The sequence below is a fragment of the Lycorma delicatula genome, chromosome 2, assembly GCF_047948215.1.
Source record: "Lycorma delicatula isolate Av1 chromosome 2, ASM4794821v1, whole genome shotgun sequence".
NCBI lineage: Eukaryota > Metazoa > Arthropoda > Insecta > Hemiptera > Fulgoridae > Lycorma > Lycorma delicatula.
In genome coordinates, this window is record NC_134456.1 from 159,349,202 (window position 1) to 159,370,243 (window position 21,042).

Consider the following 21,042-nt stretch of genomic DNA (forward strand, 5'->3'; position numbering starts at 1 on the left):
ATGTGATATGCCTTGAGTAGGTTTATCAGTTTCAAATACTGAAGTATCATTTGAGAGTCTGCTGACTTGGATTTTAGTTTTCTAATTTTAGCTTGGCTTAAACTGGAAGTTCTCTCTTCCAGAAATTGTGTGACCACTACTAAACCGGCTTTTCTGTTCAGATCGGATTCTCTCAACTTAATCTCTTGGAATAAAAAAGAACCTGATATCTGGTATATTTTCTTTACAAAATTCAAATAAGCTTCTTGGTGCCAATATCTGGTTTTCTATAGGTCGCTGAAGACTGGCACGTGCTGCTAATCATTATGTAGTATCTCCTATTCCATCACAAGGTAATTATCTATGGCTAGTACCAAAGAAGTTCCATTTAGCTGTTATCCCAGAGTCTTCGTGGTGGCATAAATTGATAAAATTCTTGTATTGAGCTGCTGAACCATCACTGAAGTAGTGTATATGCTTTATTTCAGTCGCTGTCTTCAAGCATTTGATCAGTTCAGTCAAAAATATATGAATAGCAATGATATCTTACTGCAGACAATCACTGACCATGCAAATTCTAAGATTATGAAGCTCGTTTTTATTGTAATAAACCATGAATGGATTGTGTAGCTTGGCTGTTTTCCCAATGGAATCCTTGTACAGCATCTTGCACAACAAATGAATAGTTCTCAGCAAAATCCATCTGGACAATGGTATGATTATCATTTAAATTTTCCTTCAGTTGTTTAAAATATGAACTTTGATGTTTTGAAACAAAATGGTGTGGCTAGTCAGGCAAAAACACCTTTAAGAAAAGCACTACAATAAAATTTTCCGTAGTCGTGTCTCCAATGTGTCAGTCTGTATGAATCCACTGCTTATATTCTATTAGTTCCTCCAAGTGATAATCTTTAAGCTCATTTAATACATAGGACTCCAGTTTTTCCAGGACACTGTTTACAATATTGTAGCATGCAATCCTTAGATTCTAAGCTGCAGACAGTTTTCTCAATCAATACTTTGTAGTCATCCTTGATGGATATTGCAACTATCATGAGCTTAAAATTTTGATGAATGGTACAAACACAAACTGAATGTGTGCCAGCAGCACCAACTGTAATGCACTACTTTGGCCTAAGTTCACAAAATTTTGAGAAGCCAATTTTTACGGCCATAATGTGAACAGTAAGTTATGAACATCTCTTTTAAATTGCACACAAGTAGATGTTTCTGCATGTGGACTTTTTCACCATTGATTCTCACTGAAACAAAATATTTCTTTCCTGGGCAGATTCGGGAAAATTCATATCTTCAAAAAAATTGAGAACCTGTTGTCTAATATCAACCTTCAATTTTTTCCTCTTTTTTGTTCTGGTGTCACCAAAATACTAACTTCAGATTTGAGCTTCCTGGCCTGCTTCACCATTTGCACTGAAACCTGGAATTCATCAGCTGTTTTCTCAGTACTCCAGCTACTGGATGTCAATGTCAAAATCTGAACTTGTTGTGGGTGAGCTGAGTTCAATAGTTTAGCTTTCAGCTCTTCAATCAGGATATCCAGATCTTTACATCCTTGACACTGTTTACTCTTTAGTGTTTCCATTACATCTGTAACACTCAAACCAGCAGCAGCTGCTACTGTAGTAGCAACAGCATCTTGTGCTCTTCTTATGCTCTGCTTCAGATAGCCTTCAGATAATCCCATTTGCTGACATATTTAAGCTACAAAGGAGAGATTCCAAGTAATGACAATGAGGCATCCATTCTTCCAGAAGCCTCTAACATTTCCACATCACTAGATTCTGATTCTGGTGATCATCCCTTGGCTGAATCTCTCTTTGTGCCAATTCTTGCTTGCATCATGTGCATAACTTATGACCTGGCTTGAAGTCATAATTTGTTAAAGCTTTTAATTGGTCAGCTGAATTAATATCAATAAGCCACAATCTTTTTCTGGCTTTGTGCGACTCTTTTCCAAATGGATTACAGCAGTCCTTCTGTAGGAATTCCAACTTCATCAGCAAAACAGCTTTGTGATAGGAACATACATCAGCATCTTCATTAAAGCTAATTCCAGATCGCCGTTGTGAAAGTTCTTTGTCTATTGCTGATAGTTGAGACAACAAAAAAGCTTTTTCATAATCAAACATTAAAGGCTGGTGGTATTCAGAGCCATCAAGCTATCAAGCTAGCCAAAATGGCAGGAGCCAAGAACTTCACTCATTTTAAAACAATTCAAAACATAGTTGGAGATAACAACAAATGTCATAACTGATTACAGAAGTTATTCACTAACAACTATGCTAATTCATAAAAACGTGATGCTTATATACCCTTTCTTGAAAATAAAGAACATTCTGGAAGAAAATGAAATTTTTCAGATCAGCCTAGAAAGTTCTACAATAGTCCAAAATTTTCTGGAACATTTCAAATTTTTTTCAAGATATTGTAAATTTTAGAACATTCTTAAAAAATGTAATAATATTCTAAAACATTTGTTTTTTTCACCTTCAGCTGTTTTGATTAACTAGATATCACACAGATAAAATATCACAGATTCAAAATCTGCCACATGCAAAAGATTAATTATCTTTGAAAAGCTTTTTTACCTACTATAAGATACGGGTCAAGAAAAAAATGCATGGATTATGTTGTTTAAAAGCTGCCCTTTCCACCTATTATAAAACTAACAAAATCTGAGAAGAAGATATATCTGAGATATAAGCCTTCGAAAATGGCCAAAAATCAAGATAAAAAGGTTTTGACCAAATCTGGTGATGGATTTCTCCTGTTATAAGATTCCAATTGTTTTGAAACTGCAAGATCCTTCACATAATTATTCCCTTTTTCAAATTAGTCTCATTTCAATTAAAGAATTAGATAAGGAAATATACATACTCAAACTTTGACTTCCAAAAAGTTGCGACAAATTTTCGGATGAATTTTAGCTGCTATATCTCAAAACCAGGTTCCAAAAGAAACTTGTGACTAACATATTCAGATATAGCATAAAAAGTTAACCAACAGTATCAAAATTTGAATCTGTATCAAATTTTGGCACTTTATTATTTTTACATAAGTTCATTATTTTTACTAAGTACTCTAAGTAAGTAACCCTTTTTCAAGAGGCCACAAAAAATCAGCCGTAGCAAATAAAAAAAAAATGCAATTTTATCATTTTATTGCGATTTGATCATGGGGTACCTCCACCAAAAATTTGATGATATTTGGAGATGGTCAACTGGGAAGATTTTCCAACTGAACCACTTGACATGGAGTGACCCATAATGATAAATTTGGTCCTTTGGTACATCACTTGGAGGTCAATATGCAAGTAATTTTCTTTTTTGTTATACTCTGATCCACTGAACATGGTTTTTCCCCTTTTGGCATACTGTAAGTTCCTATTTTGCAAAGTGTTTCCCCAGTTCAATTCAGAATCCATGAAGACTTAATTTCATGGCATTTGTTGGTTTTAGCTCACACACTCGCTTACACAACAACCAAGAGTTGACCACACAAATATACACGAGATGATAAAAAATCCTCATGAATCATTTCTTGGATCATATAATAATTAAATAACATCCAATCAAGCTATCTAGCAGATTCACACCACCCATGTATTTATTATATATAGTGATCACTATAGAGCACTTTACAAGTACACGTTTTATTTTACGATCATACTGTTTTACTTGTAATGCAGAATTAGTACCAACTAGAGTAGACATAAAATTACAGGTTTGTAATCCTTCCAAACAGATTGTATACTTGGATATCATCATAATCTTTATGTATTCAGTAACTACACCTCTTTCTAGCTATTTAATGGCTTTTTTATCTGGGAGTTCATAGTTGATAACCCTATTTTGTTGCAGTTTCCAGGGCAAATATACCATGTTTTTTTTTAAATAGCCTAATAATCCTAATGATGTGTAGTAATTGCCAAAGTAAACCTTGATATTCTTATTACTTAGAAGCAATCGAGTCAAGCAGACAACATTGCTACTGGCACCCAAATCAGGCTCATCGTTTTGACGTGTATTGTTCTCTTGGCCGGTATATATTTCAAATGTATTTGGAAAGCCTGACACATCCCATAAAATAAATATTTTATATCCATATTTATATGGTTTGTCAGGCGTACACATTTTTAAATGATGACATGTTTTGTGGTACACATCTGCTCGTCAACAATTAAATCTTCTAAGGGAATGCTTTTGAATATTTTTATCACATGATCCAAAAAATTTCTTAATTTAAAAAGTTTATCAGATTGATTATTACATGAATTATCACTGAAATGCAGCATTCTTCTGAGCTGCTCAAAGTTATTTACATGCATAATTTCTTTAATGGTATCAATCCCAACTGCAGGATACCAATAATAACATATATTTTTTGCTGTCATAACCGAGCTCAAAAGGCAAATACCTAAGTATTTCCTTTTATCATTCACACTGACATCACCTGGTTTAGATGGGTCTAATTTTATGCTGTACAAACATGACTATTCAGAAATTGAATAAATCAATAGAAAGGAAATGAGAGAAAAAAATCAAACGGTATGATAAAATTTAATATTTGTTCGGATAAGGATACCTACTTTAAAGGTAACATCATTTTCTGAGGTGCCTTTTTTTCCATAAACAGTTCTTTTAAGTTTAGGATCTTTTGAATTAGGTAGGTCTACCAGTCTTTCAGAAGCATAAACATCAGGAATGGAAGGCAACATAAATACAGAATGGTACTAGTTGATGGTTGTACTTTTTCTGGTCCAGATGATTAGGAAGGTAGTGTGGTGATATTATAATTAAAAGGCAACGTAAGAATATTATTATTAATTCTGTTTAGAAAAAAAATCATAATATTTATCAAATAACAATTCATTTTCATAAGCATTACATTCGTCTTCACTGTCACTTGGAACTGGGATTGTCTTCTGTAATTTCATTTAGAAACCCACCCTCTCCCACCATAAATACAAGATCATCTTCTATTTTAAAATAAAATAATGCATCGAAACCATTATAAACCTCATTAAATTACTAAAATGCAAATATAAAAATAAGACGAATAGATCAACAAAACAAAACTTTATAGGGTTTGAAAACCAGAGCACGAGCTGCAAAGTGGAACACAAATGCATGACGACTCCAAATAGAATGATGGTTTTGGTAAAAAAATTAAAAATCATAACACAAAATTAAAAAAGGAAATAAATAATAAAATGTAAATATAAATTTTAATTGCAATAAAAACTTTTTTTGTATTGAAAATTATTAAATTAGTGAGAATTTTCGATTATCATCGATAATAGTACCGTAACTCAGAGGTTGTGACTTTTGGCCTTTTTTTTAACCTCCGAGACTATTGCTTCAGAGGATGATATGAATGACAATTTTTTTAGCGTGTGAAAATGCCATGCCTGACCGGGATCGAGCCGGGACCTCGGGACGAAAGGCCGAGACGCTACTACTCCGACGTTACGGCCGGCCTCGTGCTACGGGGGCCGGCCGTAACTTGGCTTGAACAAGATATATTATCTGTAAAATGCTCTCTGAGACATTAGGTTGAGAACCATTTTAAATTTAAGTTGAGAACTTATAATTTAATATAATACGAGGGATGTTCAATAACTAACGAGACAAATTGATGTAGATAAAAACGATTTATTCAATGACAATGAAAGTTACACTATTTTTCAAGATATTCTCCAGCAACATTTAAACACTTGTCCCACAGCTCTGTGAGCTTTCTGATACTCCCGCAGCGCAGAAGTCTTCTACCTTGCTGTTTGATCATTCGTTGACCGCTTTGTTGTTGTCGAACTTTTTGCCACATAAAAAGTCTTTGTGCCGTCCGAACAAATGAAAATCGGACGGGGCGAGATGTGGGCTGTAAAGAGGATGTGGCAACACCTCCCAACCTCTTCTCGACTGTTTTTCCAGTTCTCTGAGCGATGTGGGGACGCACGTTGTCACGCAAAAGAATCTCACTTTTTGAGAGAGCGCCCTGACTTTTTCACCTTTTTGTTGGAGCATGTTAGAGTAGTACTCACTGTTCACGGTACGTTGTTCTTCTAAAGTCCCAAAAAATTGGGCCTTGAGATTTCCAGAAAACCGTCAACATCACTTTACCGGCTGACGCGTGAGTTTTGAATTTTTTTGGTGGGCAAATCCGGATGTTTCCACTCAAGACTTTGCCGTTTGGATTCGTGCTCTAAATGGTGTATCCAGGTTTAATCGCAGATTATATGGTCAGGAAAGTATGAGTTAACTACGTAAAATATATTTAGGACTGTATTAAAATATATTTAGGACTATTGTAACTACACCTCTCTTTTTGATTGCGATTGACTGACCAAAATGTAAAAAAATTAGGATTTTGGACTTTTTCTTAACTGCAGTAATAAGCCCTCATTGAGAGATTTTCAGGAAAAGATTTTTGAGAGTGTATGTTTGGAGTGTCGCTTTATATGGAAGTGAAACTTGGACAATCGGAGTATCTGAGAAGAAAAGATTAGAAGCTTTTGAAATGTGGTGCTATAGGAGAATGTTAAAAATCAGATGGGTGGATAAAGTGACAAATGAAGAGGTATTGCGGCAAATAGATGAAGAAAGAAGCATTTGGAAAAATATAGTTAAAAGAAGAGACAGACTTATAGGCCACATACTAAGGCATCCCGGAATAGTCGCTTTAATATTGGAAGGACAGGTAGAAGGAAAAAATTGTGTAGGCAGGCCACGTTTGGAATAAGTAAAACAAATTGTTAGGGATGTAGGATGTAGAGGGTATACTGAAATGAAACGACTAGCACCAAATAGGGAATCTTGGAGAGCTGCATCAAACCAGTCAAATGACTGAAGACAAAAAAAAGAGAGATTTTCAATGATATAAGTGTTACTTATTTTTATTGGTTCCAGAGTTATAGCCAAATAATTTTAGTTAATAAATAAATTAATTAATAATATAATTTAATTAATAAATTTTAATTAATGAAATATTTGTATTCTATGAGGGAGAAAGCACATCTGTTCGAATCAGAATTTATCTTTTTTTTTTAACAAAATATATTGATTTATCAATAATTATTAACCTCTGATTATAAAAAAATGTTTTACGGTAAATAATAACAATAAAAAAAAAGAAAAAATATCAGAAGTTATTAATGAAATAAAATTTAATGTACTTTTCATTTAAAAAAAATGTGTATATGTAATTTTAGAGGCATACAAGGAAGTCATATGTTGTCCAAATTAGATTTTTTCCTAATTTTTTATAAACAATAAATAACAACATTAATAAAAATTATAAAATTAATAGATTTTACTACTGTAATTCATTCATTTGATTTCGTAGCAGATCTTAAAACACCATCTGAAAATACTGTCAATTATCTATTTAGAATCGTATATATGACTTTTTGTTGCCTTTTAGTTTTAATTAAACATTCATATTACTTAAATATGTATATATATTTATATAACCTATGATACTCCCTGTAACGTAAGGATTCTAATGCATAGTCATACATCTAGATTGGTTCGGCCATTGAGCTGGTACAGTGGAACAAACAAACAAATAAACACATACATGCATTTAACTTAAAACCATTAGACTCAATTTTGGGCAATCGCATAAAAAAAAATAAACAGAATTAAAAAAATAAACAATTAATAAAAAATATAAAAAAACACAGGATCCAGACAAGTTTGAGGCATGAGGCCAGCAATTCAAGCACAGATGTAGACAAGACACATGGGTGGTGTGATAATACCATAAGGTGGGCCTGGCATCCCATGTTGTAGAGGAGGAGGGGTTTTAGTGGATAGGACCACAAGGGAGATTCCCACACTCTAGGAGGTATGAGACTACATGGTGCCTATAAAAGGCTTCCCCTCTTCTGAAAAAAAAAAAAAACATTCATGTGGTTTATGGTTGATGAACCATAAGCTCATTTTAATTATTCTGTTCATGAAAATTTTAATAAATATCTAATTGATGGATTAGTTAGAACGACCAGTTCCTTGTCTAGCAAGATCCTTTGACAATCAATCAAATTAATATATAATTTGTGAGGACATAATTTAATATCTTATTTTATTCTATTGGAGGACAGCATGTTGAAAGGCTGCTCAGACAAACATTAAAAGCTTTGAGGTAATTTGACAAACATTGAGACTGGCATTTTTTAGAGTTCATTAGTCTTTATCATGTAAGATGACAGTTTGTTAAGTGAAGGTACTTACTTGGAGCATTCCTTTTTAATTTTTTTAAAATTATTTTCCATTCTCAATTATAAAATATGGATTTTAGATATAAATTCTTAAATCTGTTTGAACAAATTATATTAACTGTTATAAAAAGGTTTTACTAAATTGTATTATTTTATAATATGATGTTTTATTTGCTTTCCCATAAAATTATTATGTTTACTTACTAATATTTTGAAATTTTATAGTTTTTTTTCCTTTTGTAAAATCCAGTATTTCAAAACAAACAAATGAAATATTTACACTGACTGGCAACAAAAATAGTTAATTGAAATATATATTTATGGTAAGTGAAAATTTTCTGAAATTTCTTTCTTAGAGATACCAAAAACCAGCAGAAAGTTATTTTTTCAGGTATTCTTCACAACTCAATTTTTTAGTCATATTTAAACAAGGATGAATTTTATTTTGTTAATAAATAAAGGATTAAGATTTTATAAAAAACAAAAAAAAAAACAGTTTGAGATTTCTAGTAACTGAAAACCTACACTTCAGCTTTGAAATTTGAAAACATAAGTCCATTATCATTTATTCATTTTGTAAAGAATGACCATTTAAAATTATTTATCAAATTTTCATCTGTTTTTGAGATATGACTATAAGAACTAATAAAGAGACAGAAACTGGTGAATTTTTGGATACATGTTTAAAGGAACTTTTTTTACTTTTGCATGAACAATCACTTCCCACTTTTGGTGTATGTAACGTAATTTTAAAACACTCTTTGGATTTATGTATACGTACATAAATTTATACATATAAGTATGTTCTATTAAAATTTTCAATATTTTGTTCCAATTTATTACAGATAAAGTAAGGACATTGCAAGTGCTTAACATCATAACACTCACAGTACTAATTCTTGTACTAGTAGGTGGAGTCATAGTATATGTAGCATGGCACCATTATCGACGATTTTTATACAATAAGCATAACTTGAATCCAAAAAAACAAGAAATCAAAAAGAAAATCACCAATGTAAGTGTAAGTAAAAAACAATTACTAATAAAATTAGAATATGAGAAAAAACACACAATAGAAATGCAAAAACATTCAACCAATTTCATGTGAAGTTTTAAAGATCTTACATATTCTTTTTATCATGTTATTCTACATAAAAATTTTTTTCTTTAAAACTGTTGTAAGTTAAAAAGAAAAAAAAGACAAAACCCTGGATTGTTAGTATAATAGCCATACATTTTTTAATGTTTATATATATTTAAAAACTTTTTACAATGCCAGATTTATCAGAAGTTATAATTTTTAAGTCTTAAGTATCCAGTGCTGCAAAAGAAACATTTTTCAGTTATAAAGTAACTTATCATTTTGAAGTATTTATTACGTTTTTTATACCAGCAACACTAATGCTATGTGAACTATCATAAGAATAAAATAAACTGCTTAGTAATTTTCATAATTGCTATTTGTGATGATGTAATGCATCAATAATGCATAAGGTATCATCAATAAATTATGATGAAATTCAAACTTCATTTATAATCCTGATGTCATTAATATTTAAAAAAAAAAAATCGTACCAAATTAATTTTATTTTAAATACTTAATAATTTATCATTACATGCATTAGATATACTTTATGTGAAACATAAGTTATAAGAAAACAAGCAAAATTACCCATAGAGAGTGTATAAAAAGATATGGTACAGCTGCCATCATTAAAGAATGTCATGGAAATATTTGTTCTTTTTTTGTGATTCTCTTACACTCTTACTTATTTTTATTCGGTTGTAAAATAATTATACTTAATCATATTAAAAAATAACATAAAACAATACATAAAGTATACTTTTTATGCATAATACTATAAAAGCATAACAAACTTGTAATCATATGAGTAATTAGCACTATAGTTACATAAGTTAACAAAATTAAGAGCTGGACAACAGTTAATTTGTGTATTACTTTCCATCAGGAATAGAGGCTGACATAAGATCAAATAAAACTGTAACTGTTACTAAAAAAACTATTGCTAAACTTAAATCCAATTGAAGGACGGTATATGTTAAAATAAACAAATATGATTTTAAGAAATTTTAGAAAACTATAATACAAAAGTAATCAAAGCATAAGAGTTTAGTTTCCTACTTTATAAAGCTGGAGAAAAACTCTGGACAGATACATCTCACATAAATTAACCTAATTTTTCACATATCAACATTGAATAAATTGAAAGATAATCTGCCATTTTGTAGATTATGTTGGGAAGCTCTATTTGTTTAAGACTATTAGGTTATTGGGTTCCTTATTTGTAAAGTAACAGTGTATATGCAGCTGTTATACATTGGTTAATAAAGTCCAGACATGCAATTAATTTGAACCTAACTAACTGCAAAGGAAAAAATTTAACTTTATTATAAAACACATAAATGCTACTTAGCGCAGTATGAATTTAGTTATCTTGTTTACATGCATAATTCATGCACTTTTTTGACCAACATTTTTTATCTAAAAGTAGGTACATGATTTATGAGGGACTCCTTTTTACATAGGTTTGTTATGAAACTAAAATGTGGTAATCGGTGAGAAATTACATTTATTTAACTGAATATTTTTAAAAAATTCAGGTGCATGAATTGTGTGAGTAAATACAATATATTAAAATACAATCTTCTAAGCAGTTGCTTTCAAAAATTAAAGAAAATTACTTTAAATTCTGTTTTGTGTAATCACTGTTATTATTATTATTGACATTTATTATTATTATTTTTATTATTATTATTTTTGTGGTTGTGATTACTATGATCATTATTTGTTTTTTTTATTATTGTCATTATTCTAATTATTATTGTGAGTTGTTTATTATTGTCGGTTATTATTATTACTATTGTCATTATAATTGATTTTATCTTGTTTTATTTATGTTCTTTAACTAATTAAATTGTAATTATATAAAAATTTTCAATTGTCAATCTCTCAATATCCTGACTGAGCCATAAATATGTGACAATATATATATATATATATATATATATGTTTATAAATAGGTAAATGTAGTAAACATATGTTTAGTTTGGTCAGTATAATGTTTAGTTTAATTTATATATTCTTGGATTGCTGTCTTCATCAGCTTAAGCTTTGTTAGTGCACTGTGTGATTTTTTTTATGTTTTTGAAAGCAACACAGCAACCTTCTTTCCTGAACATTTTGTTAATGCTTTATGAATGTTTGTTTTTGTAGTGACTGCTTAATGTAGTATTATAATTTTTTTAATAATCTTCATTATTTATAATTACAATTATTTCAAAGTAAAGTGTAATTAACATATTATTTTATAAAAGTGTAAACAATTTCATAATGTTCACGAGCAAATTTTATTACTTTTTTATATCTGTTTTAATAAAAAGTATTGTCATTGCTTATTAATAATCAAGAATTTTTTTTCAAAGTAGATTATTTTGTTTAAGTATTAATTTACTACCTATTTTATTTTAATTAGAAATTTCAACTTCCCACTTTCTTTTAAATAGAAATTTTTCAAAATGATTTACTTTAGTAAGTTTGGTATTCAACTAACCGCTTTCTTAACATCCAATAAAAAACGATATAACATTATCCATAGTTTCTTGTTTAAGTAGACGTGACTATACATTGTGTAACACACATAATAGACCATAGTTACTATGGGAACAAACTTGTAAACACTGATTTTAACATCAATATTCTGTTGCATTTTAATTATAACTGTTTGCATTAGACTGTCAATGTTCTTAATGAAATGTAAGTACAATAATAAAAAAAATGAAATGTTTTTTATTAGTAAAATTAAATTTATAGAACTACAAAATTCTTATCAATACTTTTCTATTTATGTTTTCTTTTACTGAAAATATTATTACAGACTATAGTTAATATTAAAAATAATATATATTAGAATATTAATAACTGGAAAAATAATTCAGAAGACCAGTTGTTTAAAATTTTGTTAACACAGCATTTGTGTTTTGCTTTTTAAAGCAATTTGCTTTTTAAAATTGTTTTTTAAAGCAATTTTAATTTCATAAATAGATTTTGCATTAAAAATTAATATGATAATTTGTTATAAATATTACAATGTAGCATAGCTTACAGGAATCTGTATTGAATTCATATTTACTCAAATTCTTATTTCAAGTAAAGTTTCTAATATTCTGTTTTTTTTTGGTATTTTTTTTAATTTTACGCAATTCCACTGACCTTTAGTAATACTTGTTACTATTTTTTCTGCTTGTATTAATAGATCTTACTGATTTTGTATGTATAATTTAACTGATTCAATTACACATGGTGTAATAGAAAGAATGTCTTTTTTGCATTCAGGTTACATTAATTTGATTTGGATTTGTGTCACTACCAGTTTACAATAAAAAAGAGTTCAAGGTAGAATCTTACCAGATATGATTAAAACTCCCACTGTATAGTAGTTAACAATTTACAATACCTATTAGAGTATCACCCCACACACACAAATGCACTCACTGTATATATATATATATATATATATATATATATATATATATATATATATGTGTGTGTGTGTGTGTATATATATATATGTGTGTGTGTGTGTGTGTGTGTGTGTGTGTGTGTGTGTGTGTGTGTGTGTGTTTCACAGTATTTACTGTTAACCTATTATACTTTATAGGGTACAATTAAAATGTATAACTATTACTTATTTCATAAAATAATGACATTTTCCATGAAAATTCAGATCCTGTCGATTAAAAGTATGAAATAATTTAGTATATTTAGATTCATCTATTACAAACTAAATGTTTAAGTAGGTGCAGTAGCACCCATTTTTTCAGAAAAAAGCTATTTTAATGTTACACAACAATAATAATTTTTTTATGATAGAATAAAGGGAAACATGGCACTAAGAAATATTTTTTGCTCCCTGCTTGAACACTAACTGCAACTCATTGGAGGAAAGCAAGATACTTGGTGAAGGATAATAGTAACACTTATTTATCAATTGGTAAAACCTCAGTGAATTTACAAAAGATTTAACTGTTTTAGAAATACCAGCCAATTAAAGAAAGCTTTAAATATATATGTTTATAATTAGGAAAAGAAACATGTAATTGGACAAACATACAACAGAAATAAAACATCATGGCACCTTAGATTACCAGAGATAACATTGGAGTATACATCATTAATAACCTATTAAAGTTTGATTTACCATTTAAAAAAGAAGAAAACAATATATTTTTGTAATATCAGACTGTTTGCTGAACCCAACATTTTACTACTAAATCCTGACAATACTTATTAAACATTACTTATTAAACTAAACATTACAATATGTTACTAAACATTACATTATTAAACTAGACATTACTTATTAAACTAAATTTATAAATTTCTTACTTTAAACTTCATAAATTATAAAAATATATTCATTTAAAAAACTGAAAGACAATACTTATATTCATTCAGTACCTCAAATAAAGAATTACATAAAATTTAAATTTCCTTGCAAAATGGTATTAAAGCTGTGGTCTAGGCTCCACAAAGCAGCAGATCACCACAATGTAAAATTTAGATTTAGCAGTACTTAATTTTTAATGGAATTTTAATTAACTAATTTTTTTGTTATATTTTTTTGTTAATTAACTAATTACTATAATATAATAAATTAAAGGGAGAACTAACTTTATGTTTTCTGATTTCAGGTGATTAGTAATAACAATGATGCTATCACAGAAAATCGATTATCATTACAGATACCACCACCACTAGCTGAAAGTGAACAAGGATGTCTTCCAAGTGCAGTTACAACAACCACACCACTTAGCACAAGACATCCTTCAGAAGATAATACACTAGAATATGCTTATGATAATCCAGGCTTAATACCATCACCTCATTGTAATTTAAGACGCACTGAGACTACCTTTTAAAAAAAAAAATATATTTTTATAATTAATTTTTACAAACAAACTCAAATTAATTGTAGTTAATAATTTAACATTGTTGAGTGGTTCTCAAATTTATAGTTATTCCAGTCATCAGTGAATCACAAAATATACAGAATTATTGACAACAAAGAGATTCCTGAATCATAGTTAGTAATATGCAAAAGATTTAACTACTTTTCATGAATTCCAATAGATATTTTTATAAATTACATTTTAAAATGTTCAAAACAATTTTTTTAGAAAAACAATGGTTTTTCTAAAAAAAAAATTTAAGACTAGTTTTTCTTTCCTCTGTCAAAATCTTAAAATGTTTGACATTCTGGAGAGTTGAAATTCGCCACAAATAATCAAAATATGTATTAGATGATAAAAGAATAACAGTTTCCCTTTAGTATAAAAAAGCAGAATACATTTTTAAATTTAAAATAATAAAATTAAATTTTTATTTAATGTTGATAGCTGATATATTTTTACTTCTCATATTTTATTAATGCATAATAACTCATATCAGTAAAAAAATATATCAACTACAAAAATGAGGATGATATTCAAAATTTAGGTTGCTCAAATTTAGTAGAGGTATAATTTTAGTCGTTATATTTATAAAAAGAATAGTGACAAATACTAAGAGAATTCTAAAAAAAATTTAGAATTTAGTACGAAATGAACACCCAGTGAGACATAGATTGCAGTAGTATATAAATTCTGAAAACAATAAGTCAGTAAACTGTATTCTTACAACACCTTGGACATCAGAGGGTGTAGCATACTGAAAATTGAGAGCCATAAGAATAAAATATCAATGGCCAAAATACCATTTAATTAACCAATTCTCACAGGTTACTGAATTTAAAGAATGCTGGGTGCAGTTCAATGGAAGATGCTGGCATTCTTTTTGTTAGGTATTGACATTAATGCCACCTAAAATAATTAAAAGTTTTCTTTCTTTAGATAGTAGTTTTTTTAGTTACTAGATATAGTTTTTATTTCTATTAAAAATTCAAATTTGTGTTTTCAACTGTCTTGGCAAATGATATGATAGATAAGCAATTTAAAAACCACTTACTACAATAGTAATATTATCAAGTACATGTTAAAAGCACAAATATTATTTAAAAAAGGATGATTAATAATTTACATATAACCAGCATTTATAGGTTAATGATTATTAATATTAATGAAAGTGCAATATAGAATTAAAATGGAACATTTTTATTTTTAGATTAATTAATATGATAATTAACTTCAACAGAAGATGTTGTATTATGTCATAAAAATACAAATTATATAAATTATAATTATTATTGTACAAGTACAGCTCAATAGATGATAATTAATGTCATTACTCATTTAGATAAATTTAAGTATTTGATGATCAGTCATAGAATTTTTTATGTTGTGCTGTGAATAAAGTGAGATCATTTTCTGGTAAATGAATTTTAGGCTAGTAGAAAATAAATAGATATGTTAATCATCAACTATTCCAGAAATAAGAATCATTTCCTCAGCTTCATAATAAATTGTTCATATTTTTAACTTAATGCTCAAATAAATCAAATTTTTTTATTTTATATACATATTTGTGATTCTTTAATTTTCTTTCCAAGATATTAATTACAACATTTAAATAAATGTTTTAAAAGTTTCTTGATAAGTAAATATTTTCATGTAATTAACAATATTATTTAATTTACAATAAATAATATTTATTATTATTTTATGTTAGGAATTCAGTAGTACAATGAAATAAATTTTATTGTGTATATATTTGTTACATATCTAAATATTAAGAAATTTAATTATTATTATTATTTGTATTGAATAAATACATTTGCATATTTCAATGTTGTAAATATACGTAAGACAGTAACTTAATTTTAAAAAAAGTTGATGTTAATTTGTACAATTATCATAATCACATAGTGTTCACTACCTTTCTTTACAAATTAAACAATTTTTTAATTATTAAAAAAATAACTTCTCTGTATACAATATTGATGCACAAGTTCATGGCTGTTTTACCTGTATTTCTATTTTCTTAGATGGAAAGCTGTCTTTACTTCTTCAAGCTTTTTTAAGAATATTATATAAATTATCAAACAAAAGGAAAATCATATTAGAAATTACCTTTTTAAAGTTAAAACAGTAACGTCATTATAGTTAATGTTAAATTTACTTATATAAGCAGTACTCCCCTTTTCTTGAATTTAATAAGATTACATAAATTATTTTGTATTCCAAAATGATATAAATGCCAATTCCTTATCGAAAGTGAACACTTTTCTTTCTTCAAAACTTAATCTCTTAACATTCTTAGATAACAGTATTTAAAAAGGTAATAAAGTAAAGGTTTTTATTAAAAATATAAATTAACATTTAAAAAAATTTAAATGTTATTTGTGATGATGCACTGTGATTAAAAATTTAAAAGATTTTAAATAATATATTTTTTACATCAGAAGATTTAAAAATCATACAAAATTTTATTTTCCTCTGGTGTAAAAGTTTCATTCATTCACCAAATTCTTCAATAACAAGTTAAAAAATGTATGAAAGAAGTAGAGGGTTCTAAATTTTACTATTTTACTTGTATTTCTGTTTAATAAAAATTTAATATAACATGATTTCTGATCTTTGTAGTTGACTTAATTTTGTGTCATACACAATTTTGCTTAAGTGACTTCATTTAATATTAAAATATTGTATTAGAAAATTCATTCAAGTTACAATAAAAAATTTGTAGATAAAATCTTATCATATTATAATCATTAGCACATAATTATGTAGAAAGTATTAACAGTAAAGTCCTGATTGTCCGATGTAGGTGGGATTCCAATAGCAAGCTGCAGGATAGATAATCATGACTTTACTGTTGTGTAATAAAATATTTTAATGCACATATTTTGTATGTAGTGTATATACATTTATTTAATATACTTTATTTTATTATCCATACATAAAACATTCCATTACTTTTTAAGATTTTTTTTTTATGTTTTAGAATATTTTATAACATGTAATTAATAAGCAATATATGTTAGTGAAATCTAGCCATTTTTTTTTTTTTTTTTTGAGATGAACTTGTAAATAATGGCTGTCCGTACACACAATGAACAAATTTTAGTAATAGCTAAATTATGAATTTGGGACTCCAGTTACATAGCAAACATGTTGTGTATATGTAATACCTTAGTGACCAAGTGGTCACAGATACTAGAAAATATAATTGATCTGAATATTAGATTACTTCAATAAATAATAATATTAATGTAGAGCTAAATTGTTACAGTGTGTTACTCAGACATAAAAAATTGATATCTCATTTAATGTCTTGCTTTTTTCATTTTAATTAGTTCTGGGTTCAATTCTTATTCATATTCTAGTATTTTTCCATTATTCCACCTCACAATTGAAAATAGTACTCAGAGAAATTAAATTGATTTACTTAAAATATAAAAAATAAAGTTGTTAGATTAATTTTTATTTTATTTAGCAGTATATTAATATATATATATATATATATATGTGTGTGTGTGTGTGTGTGTGTGTGTGTGTTAATTAGTGAATCAGAATGAATAATAATTAAAACCAATTTTTCTTTCAATGCCATAGTAATATGTACAGTAGATTATAATAATTAAGCCTTTTATTTATAATACCTTTCACATTATTTCTAAACTGATAATAAAATTTTAATTTTGCGCACGTGCACACGCTCACACACACACACACACACACACACACACACACACACACACACACACACACACACACACACACACATACACATAAATATATATATTTATCACCATGAGATAATAATTATTAAATATTTGTTACAATTTAAATGTAAGATGCAAAAAACATAATAAATATTTTATGCAGCTCAAAAAATTAATATAACTTATCTTTACTGATGAGACCAGCAGTAAACTCACTTAGGTGATTGCTGTCATCTTACCAATAAATGTGTTTTTTTTTTGTTTTTTTTTAAGAAAATAATTTATTCTAAACAAAACTTAAGTAAGATTTTTATATTAAGCATTTAGCAATCACCTTGCCTTGGAACAGCCCAAAATTACTAGCAGCTACATTTTCAGTAACCTTTTCTAGGATCCACAATTTAATTTATAACAATAATGATATAATTAAAGTATTTAAATATGCTTTGCCATATAGCTCTTTTCCTTTCCTACAGCCTACATTAAAATTATTTTTTAATAATTGTTAATAACATGAACTAGTAATAAAATGTCAATGAGCAAAGCCATGTTTAGTAAACCAATTTCAAAACAACACAAAAAAAGGAGCATGTTACTATAACTTATGTATTACAATAAAAATATTTTCATTTCAATCATATTATAAAATGTGTTAAAATTTTTTTGGAATAAATTATTAGTCAAATAGAAAGACAATCAGTTTATCATAAGCAATTTGCCTGTCTCTGTTTTAAATAAATATGTAATAGAAATTTTGACTGGAAGTTGCATAATAATTAAAGAAATAACTGCTGCTATCAAAGTAACTACATTGAAATATTAATTTTGTAAACTAAAAATTATTTCTGTACAAGTATGATTATTGTATGAATATGTGTATGGTTTTAATTAATTTTTTTTTTGACAAAGACATTATATATGTGTTTTTCTTTTTAGAATTTTAACTTTCATTGTATAAATCAGTCTCAGATGATAAAATGTATATATAAATTACTGCAATACATGAGTGAGAGAGAGTGAGTGAGAATGTTTTGTGTGAATGTCTGTGAGTGCTAGTTGCTTGTATAATTGTATTAAATGATGTGTAAAATAAATGTATTTATTTAATAATGATTAATATGATATAGTATTACATTTATATTATTGTTTTTTTTAAATATTTAATTTAATAAAATAATTTTATACAAAAGTACTTTAATAAAGATTAGCAATAATATTGAAGAATGTAATTATATTATTTCAGAGAACAGTATTAAAATACAGTATTACAAGTTTATTATTAGTTTGTTTATCTCAAATTAATGCTTTCTATTTAACTAACTTTTTCCATATTTTAAAGATTAATTTTAATTGAGCATCTTTTTGTATCTAATATGCTAGGGTGAGTAAAGGATATGATTGCCTTCACAGAGTAAAATTCCTTACAAAATATAAAAATTTCATAAGAATTGGTTCATAGTTACACATGCTATTGCACATGAGTAATAAACAAATGATACATCCACTGTCTTTAGTGAAGCTGATACTGTGATTCGATGAAATGATGTATTTCATAATGTGTAAATGATACGTAGGGGAAGGATTATTAAGTAGTTAAATATATTTTATGTAAATAAACAATAGAATTTTTTTTTTTAAATAAATATTTTTAAAAGATTATTAAATGTACATATTTTAAAACTTTTTCACAGAAAACACAAACTTTTCTGCTGAGTGTAAGACTTTGCAGATCATAAAAGGTAACAAAAGAAAAAAAATATTTCAACTGAAAGTAATTGCTGACTAATCTATTTATTTTTCTTTCGTGGTTTAAAGTATTGCTCATGACCATTTAGTGCAACCCACACCATCAGTGTCTACAAAAAATAATTTCACAGTACTCATTTACCCACAGTGGTTATATCACTTACCAACCTCCTCATTGGCTGGCTTTTCTTTCTCGTTCTAGCTGAAATCCAGCTCTAAGTTTTCTGAGGTATTGTACTCTTGATCATATGTCTCAAATAACTGTACCATGTCAGTTATGTCTTTCATAATATATGTTGGTAATGCATCATTTCTGACGTATGCTTGGTTGTTTTCTTATTATGTAAAAGTTTTATTCATAATATCAAAATTTATCCCAGGACAATTGACAGAAATTGCTAACAGAAAAGCTAGAAACTGTAAAATGCACTATCATTAAACGATTTTCAATAACTGATGAGGTATGATTATTGAATATATAACTTTATTTATATTTAAAAGACGTGGATTTTAAAGAAATTAAAAAAAAATTTTTTTAGGTAGATATAAAATTTTTGATTTTTAGCTCCTAAAAAACCATCACCTAATAATAACTACATATATATTATTTACTTTTTTGTTCCGTGAATAAGTTCATTTTACACAAAATGAACTAATCAGCGAATACTTATTAAAATTTTTTTTTAAATGTAGAAATTGTAAAATTTACATTTATAATATTTTGTAATAGTGTAATTTTTAATTGTAGCATAACTGTAAAAATGTAAAATTTCTACATTATAACTTACTTTTACTTTTAAATTCCCAATATTTGTCATAAATTTGCTTAGAATTATTTTTTAGTAATATTTATTATTTTGCTTAAAATTGTTACGGTTAAGTTTTATTGTGATAGAACAACATAATAATAATAATATAATATTTTATATGTTAATAATAATAATAATTATATAATTTACATATATATATATATATATATATATAAAGCATAAAATTAAAAAATAGATTTAGGTTGTAGAAAAACTAACAGAAATAAACCTTGCAACAATAAATTACATATTGCCTTAGCTAATTAACTTTAAGCTTTATTATAATTATTTTAAACATATTTTTACTACATTAATGTTTGCATTTTATAATTGACTTGCAATACTACAACAGAATGCAATAGGTGGGTTGTGATTTTTATATTTCATATATAAGCAATGGTACATCTACTTCCTCTAGATTTAATATTTCTTAGAGAAGCTTCTAAATTAAAAAGCACCAGAGTATATTTTTGTCTAAAATGAGATTGTATTGAATCAGTTGGTTGTAAACCTAGCTGATAATTTAAAATATCTTTAACTTATTCTGAAATCTGAAATCAAGTAAGACAGCATCACTGAATAACTG

General features: G+C 27.4%; 2 protein-coding genes across 3 annotated transcripts in view; one reads left to right on the top strand and one right to left on the bottom strand.

Annotated features, from left to right (window-relative positions):
• Window positions 1–15,780, top strand: part of grnd (grindelwald) — a 59,930-nt gene extending 44,150 nt beyond the window's left edge. Inside the window, exons 4-5 of one of the 2 annotated variants that reach the window (XM_075356563.1) lie at window positions 9,067–9,242; window positions 13,934–15,780. In XM_075356563.1, the coding sequence (XP_075212678.1) occupies window positions 9,067–9,242; window positions 13,934–14,161 (404 nt within the window). In that variant the 3' untranslated portion in view covers window positions 14,162–15,780. The remainder of the gene's footprint in view (window positions 1–9,066; window positions 9,243–13,933) is intronic. The other variant, XM_075356564.1, reaches the window with a different exon arrangement.
• LOC142319989 (uncharacterized) overlaps window positions 1–21,042 on the bottom strand; it is a 187,796-nt gene that overhangs the window by 152,031 nt on the left and 14,723 nt on the right. The gene's annotated exons all lie outside the window — the stretch shown is intronic.